This window comes from Artibeus jamaicensis, unplaced genomic scaffold, assembly GCF_021234435.1.
Source record: "Artibeus jamaicensis isolate MK-2021 breed Jamaican fruit bat unplaced genomic scaffold, CSHL_Jam_final contig_64, whole genome shotgun sequence".
NCBI lineage: Eukaryota > Metazoa > Chordata > Mammalia > Chiroptera > Phyllostomidae > Artibeus > Artibeus jamaicensis.
Window position 1 is genome coordinate 1,495,613 of NW_026521911.1, and position 20,211 is coordinate 1,515,823.

The window sequence follows — 20,211 nt, forward strand, 5'->3', positions numbered from 1 at the left end:
TTATAAACCAGCTATGCCTGCCAGCTCCCAAATATATCCCCAGCCTGGCCTCTGCCGCTCACTGGACCTCTTCGCCTGCTCTGCCTCCTTGCTCCCTCCCATCCCAGTAACCCTGACCTTCCCCCAGTCTTCCCCCATCTTGGTAACATCTCCACCCTCCATCACTTGCTTCTTCAAGTGAGAAACCTGGCAGGCATTCTCCGTCCCTCTGGCTCGTCCTCTCACTTAGCAAGTCCTGTCATTTCTACCTTCCAAGTATCTCCGAAGTCCATCAATTTTTCTGCAAGTCTTCTGCCACCCCCTTAGCCCAGGCACCACTGCCTGGGCTGCAGCAGCCTCCGGCTTGTCCGCCCGCCTCCTCCAGGTCGCCCTTCGCGAGCTCTCTGCAGCCACAGCAGTCCTTCAAGATCACAGATCAAAGGTGTCGCTTCCCGTGCTGAACCCATCGGGGTCTTCCCATGACAGTGTCACTATACACAGTGTCAGGTGCTCACACTTCACATCATCACAACCATGACGCACAGCATCACACATGCAATGTCAGGCGCAGGGTCACACAGCATCACACACTGGTTTTCACACACCTTTGTTTGATGTCACTCCATGTTGCACTCTTGGCTGCACACTCGGCCTCACTACGTGCTTGGGGCACACACTTGGCTTCACAATTCCGCGTCAGACACTTGAATCACAAACCCAGCGCCACACCTGTCATCGCACAGTGCCCTTCGTCCGCGTTCATGTATTTGATCCTCCTGATGTCACACCTTCAGTGTCACACACTCGGCATCGCTCCGCATCTCAAAACCAAAGTCACTCAGTGTCGCCATGGTACGCACTTGGTGGCACACCCCCTGTCTCACAGCCTTTGATCAGTGGTGTTACACACTTGGTGTCACTCACTGTCACACCCACTGTCACACTCAATGACTCACCCCTCTCCCCTTGGCGTCCCACAATTGAGGCCACACGTCACAAGCTCAGCGTCGCACACTCAGAACACCGGCTGCCCCACAACCAGCACCTTGGTGTCACCTTGACGCCATTCTGGGGGCCACAGGCTCCCTTCGCCCCCACCACGCAGGGCAGTCGCCAGAGCTGCTGCCCCTTGTCAAGGCTGCTTCCTGTTGTTGTGCTCCGCGTCCTCAGCCACTGCCTGTTCCCAGGGATTTCCTGTTGTCAGGGCTCCCGCCAGGCCTGGCCCAGCCTGGGACACCCGGCCCAAAGCCCCAGAGCGGGCCAGCAGAACCCTGGGCCCCTCTGCCCCTCACTCTGGCTGGACCCACGGGATTTTCCCCCTGTTTAGTCAACCTCGCCCAGTCTCAGCTTGTGTTTCCGTGTTCCCAGCTTGTCCCAGCTCCACCGAAAGGGGCTCCGTGCGCTGTCCCTCTCTCAGGGTGCCCGGGCCTGTGCTTCCCGGGAGGGGCACCCGTGGGCAGCCCGGAAGAAGCGACTGCACTGTCTGAATAGCTTGGGACAAGAGCTTAGCTGGTCTAAGGGCTCAGTCTGAAGCTGCTGGGAGCCACAGGAGGGGGACAGATGGACAGTGGACAGGGAAGGACAAAGGATTAGGGGGTTAGAGAGTCAGGGAAGGCTTCCCAGAGGAAGGCAGCTGAGAGCTGGAAGTTAGAGGAAGAAGAAACGGCAACCCAGGTGGGGGGCAGCAGACTGGAGCAAGGCTTGGAGGCAGGAACCGAGGAGAGCAGGGCTGACCAGGGTGACGACAGGAAGTGAGAAAGGAGAAGCTGATGTCGTGGTATTTGGAAAGAAACCAGTTTCTCTCCTCTCCTCCAAACCAGCATTCAGATTCTGGCTCCAAGCAGAAGCCTCAGGGCACGCCCTTCCTGCCCCGCCTTTGGGCCCCACGGACTGCCCCCAACAGCTGCCAAGCCCCCTCACCTCCTGCCCCAGGCCATGCCGCAGGAAGGACACGCAGAGGCCAGCACACGCTCCCCACACGGCCTGAGATAAATATTTCCCGAGAAACGGAACTTGTTCTCTCTGTGTTTACAGCCAAGGGCCAGGCAGGGAGTGGGGGAGGGGCCGGCCGGAGGAACCTGGTCCTGGACCCGAGCACCGAGCCCAGCACTGCCTCAGGCTGGCTGTGTGCCTCTGAGTCCGTCTCTAGCTCCCCCTGAGCCTCTGTTCCGCACCCGCAACACGCCCCACCTCCCTGGGCCTTGGTCTGCGCACAAGCCTCGCCCAGTGTCAGCTTGTGGCTTCTCTGGGTGTTAAGTCGCTGGTGTTGATGTCTGCTGTTCAGACGAGGCTTCTCTGATGACAGGACCTGTGTCTGCCCATCTCTGCTCTGTCCTCAGTTAGTCAGGGGTATGAACAGATGGATGGACAGCCAGACAGAGAGGCGGGCTGGAGTGGCAGCTGAGACCGCCTCCCCGGCCCTGAGTCCCTGCTCACCCCAGGCCTGTGCAGCCCAACAGGTGCGCACAGACAGATGGCGGGGCCTCGGGCCCCTATGGATGCCAGATGCTACGCTGAGTTGTTGACAGCAGCTCCCTTGGGGCCATGGGGCATCACTGAAGCCACTTGCTCCTGATGTGCAGAATCCAGGAGGAGGCTGGCACATCTGCCAGTGAGAAGCACTCACTCAAGACTCTTAAATACAGACCTGAGAAGTCCCGCGTACAGCAGCCCTTCCAGACTCCCCCCTCCCCCCGCCGTGCTCCCTGCCTAGTCACCTGGGCTCCACCGACATGTCGGCCCTTCTCCCAGAGGGACGGATGCTCTGGCACAGACTGCCCCTTTGGCCTGCGAAGCCCTTCTCTGCCCCCATGGCAGTCCTACCTTACAGCACCCCCGGGCTCCCAGCCCTCCCTAGCCCTCTCTCACTATGCCCGACCGCTCATTCACTATCGGGGACCTCAGCCTCAGCTCCAGCCCAGGCTCTGACACCAAGTGGCCCTTAGCCCAGGACACAGGGCGTAGAGAGTTTGGAGCTGGGTTCTCAATATTGAACCAGCCTCCCACAGCCCCTTCTAGGGCCAAGTCCTTCCACCAGGCCCCCTCTCTGCTGCCCCAAGTCCTGTGCTGGTCCTTGCGCCCTCAGGTGTCCTCTCAGAAGCTGACCACATGGACCTGTCTGGCTGTGCAGCTGATCTCTCATCAGTCAGCGGTCTTGAACCTCCCCATCCTTCAAAGTTCCAAGGTTTCCTCTACCAGGAAGTCTCCGAGACTGCCAGCAATCCAGCAACTGCCTCCTCTGGGAACTAGTTGACCCCCCTCTCAGTCCTTCTCATTCAATCAGGAAACATTTACTGAGCATCTACTACACACCAGGCTTGTGCCCGGCCCCACACGGACCCAGGAGAGACCAAGGAGACAGCCCTGGTTCCTACCACTCGGGTGTTTACAACTGCATGGAAAAGGATATTAACCACACAGGACAAGTTACCTGACTGTTAGCTTAGGGAAGTTTGGGGGCTGTGAGTGCCCAGGAAAGAGAGGAGACTGACTTGACCTGAGGTGGAGAGAGCAATCTGAGAGGACTCACAGATGAGGTGACATCCAAAAGGGAGCCTTGGAGGGGGAAAGGGGGAATACCACTCCAGAGAGAAGGGCCAGTTCGAGCTCATTCAGGGAGGCCAAGAAGAGCCGGTGCCCTGGGGAGGGGGCACTGCCCCGCCTGCGGCTTAGGGACAACCGTGGCGGGGCCCAGCGGGCAGGCCTGGCGATGCCACGCCGAGGGGTCTTTACTTCTCCCATGGGAGCCAGCGTGGGCAGAGCGTTCAGGTGCTCAGTGTGGACGCCTGCGCCCTTGTCTGTGTCTGCCCCTCCCCCAGCTAGGGCACCCAAGCCCCCGTCCGGGCCCTGAGAGCTGACAGAGAGGGCATGGACCCAGTGTGCTGGGTTCACTACAGGAACCGCCTCAGCCCTGACACCCAGAGGGAGCAACGGCCCTGGCCCCAAAGGCGGATTCCAGCTGGCGCAGGGGCCAGGAAGCCGTCCCAGCGGGTGCGCTGAACAGACCACTGCCGGGTGGGGTGGGGTGGGTGCTGGCAGCCCTGCTCCCTGGCTGTCACGCGCCAGTGCTAAGAGAATGCACGGTGCCCACAGAACCTTCCCGAACCCCAGCTCAGCCCTGCGGTGCATCCTGTCTCGCAGGTCCCAGCCCAGTCTCGGTTCCAAGAAGCTCACCCTTGAGGGGAGCAGGGAGGGTGCCAGCTGCCTCCAAGGACCTACAGTGGTCCAGGAACTCCACACACGCTGTCCCTGCGACTTCTCCTAGCAGCAATTCTGTCTAATTATGTCTAATAAGTGATTATGTCCAATAACGACGGAGCTTCTTATCCCTTTGACAGGTGAGGAAGCAGATGTTCGGGCTGGTTAAGGTACTGGCCCAAAGTCACACACCTAGGATGTGGTGAAACTGGGACTTAAACTCACGCCCATTCGACCCCATGGTCCGTCCGCTAACTGAGGCTGTCTTGTCTCTCCAACCTCCACCCGGACAGAAAGGCTCTTGTCATCTCCCCATCCCTCTTCCCTTTTCCCTCCCTCTGTCTCTGCAGTCTGAGCAACATCCTAGAGTCCCTACTCTCTCCGGTCCTGTCCTTTCTATGTTGGGGAGTCCCCAAGGGTGGCAACCTGTCTCTCCCAGCGGGACTGAGCATGGGTCTGGCGCTCGGGATGGGGTACTAACTGGACCCAGAAACAGAGCAGGCTCTGCCGAGAGGCCAGGCAGACACCTGCCATCTTCTGGGTGGGCGTGGGGTTGGGCAGGGGCAGGACAGGGCTGAGGGCTCATAGACAAGATCCCTGGGCAGCAGGACCCAGACAAAGGAAAGGTGGAGAAAGAACAGAGACAAAGGGACCAATTGGGGATGGCCCAGGGAGGCCCCATGGCAGAGGTGAAGCTTAGCAGGGCTGGGAAGGAGGGCAGAATTTGAATTTGCAGGGGAGCAGGCCAAGGGCCTGGGCAAAGGGGGCTGTGCCTGGAGGCATAAACAAGGAGCCAGGGCATGGCGTCTTCTCTCAGGGCCCAGCTCCCATTGTCCAGGAGGGTCTCAGCTTCTCCAAAGCCCTCTTCCTTCAGGGCTTCCTGGGAGGATGACAAATACAGTCTTTCCTGGTGAGTGGCAGTGGCCGCTGAGACACTGCTGGCTCCCAGGAACGCCATCTGTCCCAGCTCTGGAGGAGCCCCGCCCCACAGGGAATGGCCATAAATAAATTAATAATGACTCTCCAGCCCCCACCACCACCCAGCTCCCAGCTGCGGGGACATTCTCAGGGCCCGGTGCCAGTCCCAGCAGTGAGCCCATGCTGGCCCCGCCCCCAGGCCCTGTGTGGGCCTCGCTTTCCCAGTCTTCCTGCAGGCTGGGGGGGAATGAGCGCAGGTCAGGCAGGAGACACAGCTGGGCTCCATTCCGGGTTCTGCCTGGACTCACTCGCTGTGTGACCCCAGCAGGTCTCAGTTCCCCCCCAGTGTGAAAGACGAACAGCCTCTCCTCCTAGGGAGGTTGTGAGGATTAAGGGGAAAGTGGGTCTGAAGCTGCTGGCACAGCCGCGGCCTCTCGGCCGGGCCTGGGCACAGAGTGGCCTGGTGCTGGTCTTGCTGCTTGGTCCACTTTACATACACCCCCCTCCACGCCTACCTTCACCACCCCAGCCCACACAACTCCTGCCGCTCAAGGCCCCTCTGAGCACTGAAAACGCCTAAGAGGCACCTCAAGGCACAGTCAGGGGCTAGGGATGGCAGCCCTCATTTCAAAGGAAATGCACTCAGTAGGACTGAGAAACGAGAAAAAGCCAGTCCCCGGGCTCAAGGAGCTCACATTTCAGAGGGGAAGCCGTACAGAGTCACATAGTAGAGAAAACAGGGCACTAACAGCACAGACAGCAGATGCCCAGGTGTCTGGCTGCCTGGGCAGGAGAGCTCAGAGGAGGGAGTGCAGGGCTGGGAGGGCTTCCTGGAGGAGGGGAGGCTAGAGCTGAGCCCAGAAGGATTTGGGAAGCTGAGGCAGGAAGAGGCCAGCAAGAGTGCTTCTAGGAGGCGGGAATGGGTGAAAGCAGGTCTGTGGCCTGGCTGGGGCGGCAGAGGAAGCAGCGGGGTGGGTAATATGGTGATTTTTTGAGCAGAAAAATGACAAGCTCAGGTTTGTGCATTAGGAAGATCCTTCTGGGAGCAACATGGAGGTCAGGGGCAACTGAAAGCTGGCAGTGGTGAGCTGTCCAGGGGGAAGATGATGAGCCCCAGACTGGGGCAGGCAGCGGGAATGGAGAGGAGAAGACACATGCACAAAATAGGTGGAGAATCCATGGGAAATTGTTGGATGAGGGTAGGGAGGGTGAGGGAGGAGTCCCAAAGTGACTCTCAGGTGACCTGGGCCAGTCCTCAGTGGGAGGAAATCCCAGGCAGGAATAGGGTGGGGTTGGTGGTCTCGGTGTGGGGTGACCCTGGGCTGGAGGGGGTGGGGCTTGGATTCGGCTCCAGCCTCCCAGTTCTCCCGGGGGTGGGGGCAATGCTCAGACTGACCCCCAGCCTGTGCCCCCGAAGCCCACCCGTTCCTCCCTCTGCTGAGCTCTCACCTCCAGTCCGGCGTCTCTACTCCCTGGGGGCAGTGGCTCCTGTGCAGGGAGGTCCTGGTTGGCTGCAGAGACAAAAAGGCCGGGGGCTCAGGCCTGTGGGTCCTTCTGCCCAGCCTGTTCCCCCCCCCAGGCCCCGGCAGACCCCGGGCTTCTTGTCCTTGGGCAGCCTGGTCCAGAGAGCCCGGCCTGAGTGCACCCCGCTGCCCCCCACGCCCTTTTCCTGCTCCCCGCTCCCCTGGGCAGCACCAGCTCTGCACAGTCTCTGCCTCTCAGCTCTGAGAACAAGGCCCAGCTCTTTCCTTCAGCCAGGGGCCCCTCAGAAGTGGAATTCACTACATGTTTACCCCTTCCGAGGCCCCCTCCACTTCTGGTTCTCGCCAAGGAACTTCTCTAGCCCTCCCTAAGCCTCAGTTTCCCCATCTGTTAAAGATTTGTAGTATCCAGCTGACATAGGCGCTGAGCTGGGCTCCTAGCTAGGGTTGCTGTGAATCCTAAATGTATACAATCGTGCGTGAGCCTGCAACCCCAGCCGGGCACCCAACTGTCTGGGCTCCAAATGGACCCCCCAACCTATGTCCCGTCGGCACCACTTCCACAGCTCCCTGAACACTGCTGATGGACACACCAAAGACCAATCGTTTGATCTCCAGGGTTCTGCCAGCCCGGTGGCATCCAGAAACCCCAGTCTCCCTGGAAGGCACGGCCCAGGGGCCGGCTCCCCACCCCCACCTGACAAGCACACCCAGGCATGGGACAGACACAGGCATTGGGATATTCTGAGCCTGGCTTCGTTCCCGTCAGCTGCTGGCCGCCATGCCAGCCTGGCGCGGGCGCAGGGGCTGATTTGATTTGGCAGCCTCAGAAGCGTGTGGTAGGGACAGGGAGGGGGAGGGAGGACGAGACACCCACCCCTGCTAGGAAATAAACAGCCTCAGGCCCTCAGCAAGCTTCGGGGAGAGCACAGTCTGGTATGGGGAGCACTGGGTTCCCTGTCTGCTGCCCCCCTCTTCTCATCCAGGCCCTGGACGTCTGCCCATGACTGCTGGAATCTATGGCTCTCCTTGAGTCATGGGGGTGACAGTAGCTGCAGCTGGTGTGTGGATGCTTGTGGTGTGGCTGTGGCAGGGTGTCTGGTTGTCCCGCACGTGCTTGCGTCCTGTGGGGGTCTCCCCGTTCAAGCACCCCCACGGCTGGGGCTGAGCACAGCCCAGGGTGGCGGGGAGCAATGTGTGCAGAGCAAGGTCTAGATGTGGCCCCCTCCCAGGGTGACTGTGGCTACAGGGCTGGGCTTGTATGGACTAGGACGAGGCCAGGACGTGACCAGGTCACCTATTGCCCGAGGCCACTGTAGGGCCTGGTGCGCTCCGGCTAGGACTTGCTCCTTCCTCCTTTGCGCCGACCCTGCTAACCCAGCCACCTCCGGCAGAGGAAGTGACGAGGGCTGAGACAAGTGCCTGACCCCAGCGCCCATCCATTTTGCCCACAAGCCTGAGCCTTCTTTTCCACGCAGCCTCTGATGCTCCACTGGCTGAGCTGCCTGGGGGGGCCCCTCCTGTTCCCTGAGAGCCGGCAGCCACTTTCATTTGATTCTCCAACTGCCCCTCACCCTCCGGTTTCCTGTGTCCAACTTCAAGCGTGGGGAAGGTAGACAGGGTGAGGAACCTCGGCTAGGCTTTCATAGCCCCCCCATAACCCCCTCCCCCCTCCCCCCCGCCCCCACAGTAAGAGCAGGCCGGCTCGCCCCTCCTGGAGGCCTCCGGTACCTGCACTGCCCTGAGGACCTGGTTTCACAGTCTGCGGCTAGAGGCCTGCTGCTGGGGGCCAGGGGCTCTGGTTCTCTGGCCTCCAGTGTGGGGTCAGACCCCAGTCCCAAGGGGCCCACAGGCCAGGGCTGTGCCCCAGACACCAGCCAGGCGGTCAGGGGAGGGCGGAGACTGCTTTGGGGAAGACGAAATGTCTCATCTGTCACCGCCTCCTCATTGTCCCACTGCCCTCTGGGGACCTCAGAGCTCTCCCCACCCAGCCACAGGAAGCCGAGCCCCTCCTGGAGACAGAAGGAGGGAACACTGAAGGAGGGGCTCCGGGACCAGGGGGAGACTCAGCCGTGTCCTTGGGGTCACGGAGGTGGAACCTAGACTCACAGAACTCAGGCGTCACAAAGGGTCTGGCAGGGGTGTCCGACCTCCTGGCACCTCTGAGCCACACTGGAGGAAGCAGCATTGTCTCGGGCCACACATTCAATACACAAACACTAACAAAAACAGAAAACTCATAATATCGTAAATGTACAATTTTGTGTTGGGCCACATTCATAGCCATCCTGGGTCACATGTGGCCCACAGGCTGTGGATTGGACACCCCTAGAATGAAGACAGTCTGAAGTGAGGTCCTGGGGGGCTTCCTGGAGGAGGTGTGTGGTACCTCAAAGAAAGAGAACACTAGGTTCCAGGACAGCCCCCTAACTCCTAACTGAGGTATAGATTTTAACCTGGAACTTGTATGTACTCATGCATGCACTTGGCACATATCCATGTGTGCATGGGTACATATACCAGTCACGGAGTCCTGAGCCCTAGTGTGTGTCCCAGGCTGCATCTGCCCAAGGTAGGGGTCAGCCAGGCAGCAGGCACAGTGACAGAGAAGAGAGTAACCTTGGCAAGGAAGAGGAAGGAAGAACAGCTGAGGGCTGAAGAAAAAAGTCTGTCATGCTGGTCACAACACAGCCCTCAAACCCCAGACGCCTGACGCCAAGGGCCGTGTGCTTCCGAGACTCGCCACGACCTACTGTGCAACTTCCCCTCTGAGGACTTCCGCTCTCTGAGCTGCCTTCCCCATCAGAAGGTTGGAAGATTGGACTTGATCTCCTAGGGCCCTTCCACATCCATCTTCTGAAAGAGACCGACACACAGAGAACAGCCTGAGCGGGAGACTAGGGAAGGGCGGGGCGAGAGCCTGATGGGGGCGGAGATGAGAGTGAGGACCGGGACGCAAGGGGAGAGTGGCAGAGGGAGGGGAGGAGAACCCAGGGAGACCCGCTAGGGGATGGGCAGCTGGGGAGGGGCTCCCTGCTGGGGACCCTAACCTCAGGGCCAAGACAGGAGGTGGTAGACAATGGGGCCTTGTGGATGACAGGCAGCAGCTGTCACCACCCCATCTGCCTTCTGGTCTGTGGGAGAAGAAAGATGGAGAAGGGACAGGCAAGGGCTCTGCCCCCTGAACCCAAGTCCTGCCTCCACTCTCGCTCCAAGTGTTTCCCAGGAAAGTGGGCAGCACCCAGGAAGGGACTCAGGAAGCCAGGTCTCAGGTCCCGCTGTGCTGTGTGGCTTGGGCCACTCCCAGCCCCCGCCACCTGATCTGCAAACCAGGCAGTGGCACTGGGCTTCAGAGGAACCCAGCTGGGGTGGGCTCTCTGGTGATCTGAGATCCTTCTCTCCAGCCTGGGCGTTTCCTCCTGACTCTGGTGTGGGTACCGAGGCATATGCACAACTCGACATGTGGGAAGCCGCTGGACAGATGGGCTGGCCTTGTGGCCGCACCACAAGGAAGGACCCACTGGTCATCGGCTCTCCAGGCACCCTGGCCTGGGACACCCCTTCCTTAACCCTTCTCACAGCCACCCCGAGGGCACAAGCAGGACTCCCCCCTCCTCGGCCTGCTCTCAAGGGGTGCTGACGGGTCACCGGCCAGTGCCCGCACTGGCCCTCTGGCTGCTCTGCCCTCTGCCCTAGTCCGAGGCCCTGTACTCCGGGCCCTCACAGGCAGAGGCGTGTGTTTCCGTGTCTGGGTCCAGGAAGCGTTCATGTCCTGTTTTCCCCCTCGGGCCAGGCTGCGGGGGGGGGGGCGCAGTGAGCAGGCCTCTCCTCCCCCCACCGACAACATTTCTGACTTTAGGGGCTGGGAGGCAAGGGCACTCCTCTGTCTGCCATAGTCTGAAATGGTGGAGGGGTGGAAGCAGGGGATAAAGGAAACGACCTCTTACCCTGAACGTTTAGGGAGTGGCAGCCCGTACACATGTGCACACACACCAGTCCCGTTGTGCCCAGAGAAAGCATGTGTGCCCCGGGTTAGGAGGGTCTCGTTTTCCCTCTAATGCAAGCTCAGCCCTCCCTGGGGGTGGGGGGACCACCTGCGGCCCCAAGCTATCTGTCTCCATTGCTCCTTGTTCTGTTTTAATAACTGAACATGGACACTAACAAGGCAGGTGGTTGCAGCTCTTCCCAGCAGCCCCATTTAGAATCATTGAATCATCAGATCATCAAATCCTAGAATCCTAGAATGTCTGCATCTTCGGCATCTTAAAGTCACAGAATGTCGGAAGCACGCCTCCACATGGCCCCGGCTGGGAGCTGAGAGTCGCGGACGGCTAGACCTCCACAGTCTGACAGCGCTCGATTCTGCCATCCATCCGCAGAGCTCACAGACTCCCTGGAGATATTGACCCCAACTTCCTCCTGTTACAGATGAGAAAATGCAGCCCAGAAAACAGCCTTGTGCAAGATTATCAGAGTGGAAGCCAAGCAGGGCCCAACCGAGAGACTGAAAGATGGGACCTTCACATTTCGGTGTTCTGGAAACTGCAAAACTTGTCTGAAAGTTACCCTTGGCCCCTGCAACTTCTTCGCCCTTCCCCTCCCCTGTACCTAGGCTCCCCAGGTAAAGGCAGCCATAGACGGGGGCAGCTCGAGGGGCCAGCTCCCTCAGGGTGGAGGACAGGAAAGGTCACCAGCCAGAGCACAGGCTCCCAGAGGAGGCGCTCTGAACACAAGATCAGAAGGTCTTGGACCCCCAGGGTGGGGCTGCGGCGCAGGCCGCGCTTCCGGAGGGCTGCGTCCAAAGTGGGAGGAGGCAGTCAAGGCTCCCGAGTGATTTTAGAAGCATCGTGTATGTTTAGCATTTTCATAAATTTACATTTTAACTCCTTTGGGGATGTATGCATACATTTTTGGATTTGAATTTTATTAAATATTACATTTCATGGATTGTTTTAATTTGTGAATCCTGGGGCCACGGGAGGCTCAGGATGGCTCTGGATACAGCCCAACACAAAAATCAGACATTTACTTAAAACATTATGAGATTTTTTTTGTGATTTCGTGTCACAATGTATTTAGACAACTCTTCTTCTTCCAACGGGGCCCAGAGACGTCAAAAGGTTGGCCGCCCCTGTCACGTGGCAGAGGGAGCATGGTCCAGGTCTCCTGGTCTCCATTCAGCCTCAAAGCTCCTGACAGGGGAGGCCTTCCTGAGACCTCTGGGTCCTCAGAGGGCCCTGGCCCGGGCCTAGGCGTCCGCCCCAATCCCTGTTCCTCCTCGCCCAGACACCAGGGGCAGCATTCCGCCCCCCCCACCCCGCATCACCTCCACAGCCAATCAGCTCCCTCACCCACCCCTCAGCCCTCTCTCCCCTCCCCTCCATCCTTGACATTTTCTTGCCTCGGCCTCATCACCCCTTGTCTGGACCACGCTGCCCCAGTCTCCACATAGGCAGCCAGCCAGCCTCCCCCTTGACTCCTTCTGTGTTCTCCACCCACCGCCCAGGGGGCTCCCTAACACACAGGTTGGCGCCGTTTCTGCTCGGCTTCCACCTCTTCGCCCGTGCTCCGTTCCCTAGGGAATAAATACAAGTTCTTCGACATGGCTTATGAGCTCTGCACAGCGTGGCCCCCGCCAGCCTCGCCAGCCTCCTCCTCTTCTGCTGCTTCACGGGCCCCCACCCACCCCCATCCCACTGACTCAGCCGCCCTGGCAGCCTGGTACGGCTTCACGGAACCGCGGAACCACGCTTTCCTTCCCCTGTCTGTCACCGGCAAGCCTTCATATTCGCCATTCTCTCCTTCTCCCTCTCCAGAAGTCCCTCCTGGCTCTTCCTGGCTCCGTTTAGATATGTTTCCTCCAGAAAAATCCCCAACTTGCCCCTCCCTCTCACTCTGGGCTGAATTTCGGAGTGCCCGGCTCTGTCCCACCACGGCCCCCTGGTTTCTCTCCAGCATTGCCCTCGCCACACAATCCACCAGCATCGGTCTGTCTGTGCCCCCTCCCCACCCCATCACCCATTCACTGCCAGCCTGGCACCTCGGTCTGTCTACCTGCTGCAGGACAAACGCATTGGTACTTAGAATTGGGGTAATGAGTGACAGAACTTTAAGGCTCACACCATGCTCATCTGCACCTACCCTCTTGTTTAGGCACATAGTAGGTGCTTACCGAAATCTACCTATGAAGGCCTGGCAGTACACAGTAGGTAGCACGGACAGGCAGAGCTGGGGTGCCCAGAGAAAGAGAGAGTCCCTGGGCCAGGCTGGGAACTTCTGGGAGGGAGCAGGCGGGAGGATCCTCCCCACCTGTCAGTTCTGGGGCAGAAATTGAGGACAGGCCACAGGAAGTCCCCAGCCCAGTCCTAGGGTCATCAGAGCAAACCACCAGAAAGACAGGAGAGTCTGTAATGAGAGAGATTCAATGGCCAGGGCCCAGGACAGGGCCACTGAAGGGGCTGGCAGTGCATTCAGAGAAGGCTTCCTGGAGGAGGAGATACTTTTGGCTATTTGAGGGCAGGGAAAGAAATGGAGATGAATCAAGATAAAGAAAGTGGAGAGAGACAGACACATGGAAGAGAAAGTTCTGTCCCTTTTTGTCTTCACCCCTGAGAAAAAAAGGGAGGCGGAGGCGGGTGAGCAGGAGGAGGGAAGAAGGCCAGGACAGAAGGGAAGTAACATCAATGCCAACGCCATGGCCAGGCGGGTATGGATGGCTGGGGCTGGCAGGGAGCAGGTCCCCAGCTGTGGCTGGGAAACATTTCCTGTCTCCCAGCCAGAGGGGTCATTAATAATCATTTACTCGCCACAGGCGGTACGGAGGCCAGCCAGGGAGCAGCACGGTGCTGGGGCCAGGGCCCAGCCCGGTGGCCGGGAGAGCTGTATTCGGGGGCCAGCCCTGCCACCTTGCTGTGAAACCTGGACAAGTCACCTGACTTCTCTTGGTCTCTGGTAATGCTAGTAAAAGGAGGGTCTAAAGAGGAAGCTGCCTGAAGTCCCCCCGCTCTCCGCTCTGCACTCGGTTTCCCCAGATGGCAGTTGGGCTAGCAGCCCTAGGGAGGGCCGCGACACCTGGTGATGGACATGAGCAGCTGGGCTGTGGAAAGCCCAGCTCAGGCCACATGGGGTGGGCAGTCCCCACCCAGCATCCGAAGAGGGAGCCTCGTGGAGCCAGGTGCACATCAGGGAACAGAGGAGGGAGGGCCACCTGCGCAGGGCCTGGGGGCCGACAGTGTGACTGGGCCAGCAAGACCGGGCTCCTCACACACAGAAGGTGGGGGCCCAGGACTAGCTGTTGGTCACTGTGATGACTAGCACTTACGACTGTGCCTGCCTGGTACACAGCAGGTACTCAATAAATGCTTTTAGACAAGTGAATGAGTTAATCTGTTACATTGGGAAAGAGCTCCCTAAAAGGTCACAATGGTGATTATTCTGGCCGCAGACATGGGATGGGCAAAAGGCTTGGGTGTGAGGCCCAGGGACGGCCATCCAAAGCCATACAGCATCGCATGGAAAGAACCAGCTTCCCCCAGATCCCTTTTTCCAGTTGCTCCAGAAGCTTCCTCAGCCCCAGACCACATTTCTCTGTTTACCCAACACCCACTTCAAAGCCCACTCACTTCAGAAAACTTCTGGAATTTTTCTTCTCCTGAAGAAAATTGGCCCCAGCCCCCTCTCCTGACTAACTCCGATAGTGCCTGCCAGCTGCGAGGAGTCCTGGCCTTTCACGTTCTCCAACACCTGTTGGCAGGCTACCCAGAATGCTTTTCCAGAGATTTCTCTGGAGAGGATGACCTGGATCTTTCTACTGACGGGAACTCCCCCATCAGACTAGCGGGTCCCCAAAGGTAGGACCAGGGCTTCTTTTCACAGAAGGGTCTCTGTAAGGACAGGGACTATTCCCCTCAGTAGACGTGGGATCAACAAAAGTGGAAACACACCAAGATCTCCCTGGTTGCCTCCCAGCACAGGGGCCATCCCTGCGGGGCTCACAGGGAAGGAAAGGAGGCAGGTCAGTGTGCGGAAGGGGGCGCTTGGCTGCTCATCGTTCCCTGGGGATGACGGGAACGAGGAAGGACACTGGGCCACCCAGCGGACTGAGACCTCATGGCTGGCAAACCCACCCCACTCCAAGCTTGGCCCAAAGTGCTCTCGCACCAAGGAGGTGTCACCGGGGATACTGCCCAGGCGTCAGGCACGGCCTGTGCCTGCACAGCACTGCGCGGTGGTAGTAAACACAGTGAGCCCGAGACACGTGCATCCTCTCCCCGCCCCCTTCCGAATCCCAGCCCGAAACTCGAGACAGGCTAAGAGGAAAAGAACAAAGGTTCCCGGACTGCGACATCGCCCGCCGCCCGCCTGTCCAGCGCCTGCTCAGCAGGAAACCCAAGACAAAGGCCTTGGTCAAAGCGAGAAGGATGAAGGGCAAAGGGTGGACATGGCCTGGCCGGAGGAGGCCAGGAGAGGACGTCACAGGGTATCTCTGGCGACCTAATCGAGAGGGAAGCAAGGACAGGAGGGCAGCCAAGCCCTCCCTGCACACACACCTCTCCACAAACATTTACCGGACACCTGCTTGATTCTGCACACCCTAAACATTACAAACCCCGTCCTTCAGCCCACACACCTTATGCACACACTCCCTTACCCCCTGCAGCACATTCCAGAGCCAAAAACACCCCTCATCTTCCTGGACACCACTCACACATGCCTTACCATGCACACAAACAGCTCGCAGAGAGAAAAGATCACACAATCCACATGTCACACTGAAAAGTTACAGAGCTCACACACCCACACTTCACACCACGATCACACTCCACCTCCCATCAGGCACCTCTCACACCCCACACTCACCTCCCTAACTACAGACACACATCCAATTAAATCCAACACACACACCACCCAGACAGAGATAGAACCCGCATAGATAACATGCACACCTAGTGCCACACCAAAATGTCACGTTTGTGGCTGCACACGCAGCCCTCAGCATAGACAAGCTTGCCTGCACACAGCGTCCCCCCCATGCGTGCACACGCACACACACAGTCAACAGGCTCCCGGCCTCGAACCCTCCGCCCCGGGTGCTGCTGCACTCCTTCCCATCAGAGTCGCTCAGGCAGCCAGCACACAGGTCCTGACCTACTTCCCAAGCAGGCCCGGACTGCACGCAGTGACTCTAGGCCAGTCGCCTCGTGGGCGGACATACTCAGGCACACGCAGCTCTCCACCTCGCGCCTCCGCCGAGATGTCAATGGAACCTTTCCTCAAGCCCCTATGTGGCTCTTCCTGGCTACACACAACGACCAGTAACATACACAACCACACACGCAATCCCCCATACAGATGGCCCCTACGACTCCACCGCACAATGACACACAACCATAGACACAGAAGTCCCCCCCCACACACAAGAGTCACATATACCACTGCCACTCAGAAACCCCGACACAGCCTCCCTGGCAACACATGGCACACAACACCATACACGCACAGTCCGCCCCTGAGAACCCCCGCACAATCCCACACACAATGACACACACAATACGACATGACACCACATGCATGGTCACACACGAGGCATACTCAACGTGCACAACTCAGCCTGTCCTACCAGCCCTGGACACCTCCCCCCACAGGTGACTGACACCAGATTGCAGTCTACTCCTCCCCCCAGCCCACACCCCCAGCTGTCCCCAGTCAAGACCAGGACAGCAGCGATGCACAGGTTTATAAGTTTTGAGCCCCAGTGCCCCACTGCACCTCCCCACCAGCCTTAGATCCCTGGGCACCGCCCAAGAACTACGCATTCCATGTTCAGTTGCCCACATGTCATGCTTGACAACATGAGAGGGGTGGAGGTCCTGGGGACACCAGCCCAGCACCCTGAGTCTGCCCCTTCCTCACCCCAAAGCAGAGGCAGGTATAAGGGGCAGGGGTGACCACAGGGAGAGACCCCGGAACAAAGACAGAAACCTAAAGGAACTGGGTGAGGGCGGGTAACAGACAAACCAAGACAGGTGGGCACACGGGCAACAGAGTCCAAACAGGAGAGGACTAAACAAGAGAGACACTGACAAGCAGAGAGAGAAGACACTCAGAAAAACACAGAACAGCCAGAGGAGAAAACAGAGAATGAAGTGGGACCACCACACCCAGAAAGAAACAAGACAGGGTGAGACAAGCCAGAAAAGACTAAGGGACCTCCAAGTGCGTCTGTGTGTGGGGGGGGGGGATACAGGAGCGAGGTAGGAGGGAGGTCCTTCAGAGGGGAAAGAAACCGTGATGGAAAGAGGCCTTTGGCCCCTGGGGTGGGGGCCCAGGTGAGGAATGAAGTGCAGATGTTGGGGTGGGGTTCTGGGTGGGGTGCGATGAGGCTGTGTTCTGAGGCGGGGTCCTGAGTGAGAGCTGGGCACTCGGACGTCCCGGATGTGCCTGGGCTCCGAGGCACACAGCGGCGGTTCAGGGGTTCGGGCAGGGGTTCTGGACTTCGGCAGAGCTCTCGGTGTGGACCGGAGTCCCACTGGGCATTGTAAGTTCACAGAGGTAGGGCGGCATCCGATCGGAAAGGGGTTCCTAGTCTGGGGCGAGGTTTGGACTGTGAGCTGGGGCTGCAGGGGCTCCGGGGGTGGGGTGCAGTCGGCACAGGAGTGAGATTCGGAACTAGGAAAAGGGTCTCCACCCTGAGGACGGCTTGGGGACAGGGTTGGCCACGGAGTCGGCGACGCCGTGTAGAGGACCCGGCCGTGCGCTGCCGACACCCGCTTCTCCTCGTGCCCGGGGCGGAGGGCCCCCCTACCTGCAGCCTGTCGGCGCATGGCGGCGGCGGCGGCTCGTCCGGCTTGAGGAAGACCTGCTGGCCCCGCCTGAGGAATTGGACAACAGCGATGAGGATGTGGTGCAGCACCAGGACCATGCTCGCAGCCGCCCGCCCGCCCGCCGGCCCGGCCGCTGCGCTCGGTCAGCGCGTCCGCGACAGCTTCGCCGGGTCCGCACGACTGTGCGCCCGGGCCCCGCCCCGGACCGCCCACTGCCCGCCCCCCCGCGGCACCGGCCCCGCCTACCGCCCCGTCACCCTGGACAGCACCGCTCAGTTCGTCCGCTCCGGGGACCCCGACCAGATTGCCCCACCAGCTCTCACCTCCCTCGTCTCCGATCTCATGTCTTCAGCTGGTCCGCTATTAGGATCCCCGCCAGGTAGTCGGCTCCCAACCTTCGCTCCCTTCTCTTGCCCCTTTGTCACTCCTTTCACTACCTCGCAGGGGTCACCCCTCAGAGCCCCTTTCCTGTCTGATCGCATCCTCTCCCCGCACCTCTTAGAAAGTGTTGGGGCCAAGCTAGAGCGCAGTGAAGGGTGGAAGAAGGGGGAAGGGACCACTGACAAATTACAAGGGACCTTGGGCTTGCTTCTCTTCCAGGAAAAAAAAAAAAGGGGGTGAATTTTAGAGGTTGCTGCGAGATGGACAGGCCCTGGGAGCAGTAGCAAATCTGGGAGGGAGACACGTGCGCACGGACGCGGAGGCACACACGGATGGGCGCAGTACTCCCGAGAGGAGGGTAGGAGCCCTGGGACCTCAGCACTGGGCAGGCAGGTCTGCGTCGGCGCCCTCGGAAGTCGGAGAAGGTACAGGCCCCAGGGCCACGCAGTCCACAGTCCCGCGGTGGGACCCGCGCGCCCAGAGCGCAATTGTCCGCAGAGCCTCTGCGCTCCGGAGTCTGCGACAGCCGCGACGCTCCTGCGCCCCCTGCTGTCCCATCCAGGAGGTTCAGCCGGGCCCTATTTGCGAACAGCCTGGCAGGGGGAGATGCGGTAAGGGGGTCACCGGGGCCAGCTCCCCGCCTGAACCTTCCCGGTTCCTAACCTTCGCCTGTCATGAGATCAGCTGTGGCAGTGGCGGTGGGACATGTTTGGGCTGGAGGGTGAGCTTGGTTCTCACCTGGCCTTTGCCAACAACTCGCTGCATGACCTTGATCAGATCCCCCTCCCAGGTTTCTGGGCATCAGTGTTCCCACCCCCTTCATGAGACAGCCAGAAGAATCACCTCTGATAACGGTGGGAAGACAGCCAGAGCCCTGACAGCCCTTGCTGAGGCCCGACCTGCATCTTTCCCAGTGCACTGAGTCCCCTCTCTCTGTAACTCCCCTCCCTTCTTGGAAGGTGACTCAATGAGCCCCCGGCCTCCCAGCCTCCCCACCGCACTGGGCTGATTCATCGGGGCCCTCTCTCCCAAGGGAGTGATTTCCTTACTGTTGAGTCACTGAGCCCAGCCCTGGACTCTGTCCAGGCACCTGACACACAGGCTGTGCCGCCAGGCCAGGGGGAGGCCCTCCGTGCCAGGATTTCTCCCACCTCTCTTTCTCAGGCTCATCTCTGGCCCTGCTTCCTCCCCTGCCCGAACACCTTGAGTGACTCCCTACCACAAGCACAGCAAAACCCAACCCCTCGGCCTGGCAGGGCAGACCTTCTGTATCACTTAGCCCTGGCTTGTTTTCCAGCTTTGCCCCTCTGGCCACCATTGCTTAAATTTACGCTTTCTGCTCTTCCCCGAGGAATGACTCATCCTCACCTTCAGGCCTTTACCCCTGCCACCCCACCCCCAGTGCCCTCCAGATCCTGTTAATCTGCTTATCGCTGGGGGCCAGACACAGGCCCACCTGTCTCAGGAGGCTACCTTAGTTCTCCCGTTGCCCCTTGTGTTTTTCCTAGGAGTCGTGTCTCACTGGGAGGGGTGGGGAGTACCTCCCACTGAATGATCCAGGCCAAGTCCATGTATTTTACTGTGTCTAAACTAGGGGCAATTTGTCCTAGTTATTAACACTGTAAAAGACATTACATGGGCCAAGATGTGTACAGGTTCTGGCCCACAAAAGGCCCTTCCTTCCTTTCTGGCCTGTTTCCTGCTCTGTAAGGAGAGTGACCGATGTCAGAGCTACTGTTAGAAGTGAGTCTGAGCACCTGTCACCTGGTCAGTGCTAGACTCGCATGGCCTGGGTGGGACACAGGTACCCAGAAGGTATCTGTTCTGGCCAGAGCTCTTTGTTCTTCAGGGAGGCCAATCACCCCACACCCCGTAGTCGAGAGCCAACCCTGGCCTGGCACAGCCGCCGTCTCTAGCAGGACCTCCGCGACGTCTCCCCTGTAGAGAAGGTACTTCTGAAATCTTACTTTGTCTCTCACCCTGCAGCTCAATGGCCGGGGCCCCAGGAACACGCTCTGTGTCTCTTTCAACTCAGAGCCAAGCATCCCGCAAAGCCCTAACTCTGCCACAGACTCGCTGTGTGACTCTGGACGGGCCACTGCCCCTCTCCACACCCCAACTCCCTCATCTGTGAAATGGGAACACACTAGATCCAACAAGCAAACTTCTTCTTTTGATGCTTGGCAGGATACAAAACCCTTTGAAAACCTCCCTTCATGCAATCCCTGAAGTTCTCCAGCAGTCCTTTCTCCCTGCCCCCTCCGGAAGAGGCAACCAAGACTCCACAGAGTGGCAAGGGGACAGGCCTTGCCCCAGCTCCCACGGCCAGAAAGTGAACCTTGCTCTAAGGCCAGGACTCCTCTCCTCCCCGGGCTGTGTTCTGTGGTTCTGGGCTGGGTTCTCACCCTGGCTCATGCCTGGGACACCCCCCC

At 59.3% G+C, this 20,211-nt stretch overlaps 1 protein-coding gene across 2 annotated transcripts in view; it reads right to left on the reverse strand.

Annotated features, from left to right (window-relative positions):
- PDE2A (phosphodiesterase 2A) overlaps positions 1-17,569 on the reverse strand; it is a 63,974-nt gene extending 46,405 nt beyond the window's left edge. Inside the window, exons 1-2 of one of the 2 annotated variants that reach the window (XM_037135690.2) lie at positions 17,380-17,480; positions 6,544-6,605 (exon numbers count right to left, since the gene is read on the reverse strand). In XM_037135690.2, the coding sequence (XP_036991585.2) occupies positions 6,544-6,605; positions 17,380-17,398 (81 nt within the window). In that variant the 5' untranslated portion in view covers positions 17,399-17,480. Of the gene's footprint in view, positions 1-6,543; positions 6,606-17,379 lie in introns of both variants that reach the window. The other variant, XM_037135689.2, reaches the window with a different exon arrangement.
- Between the last annotated feature and the right edge of the window lie 2,642 nt (positions 17,570-20,211).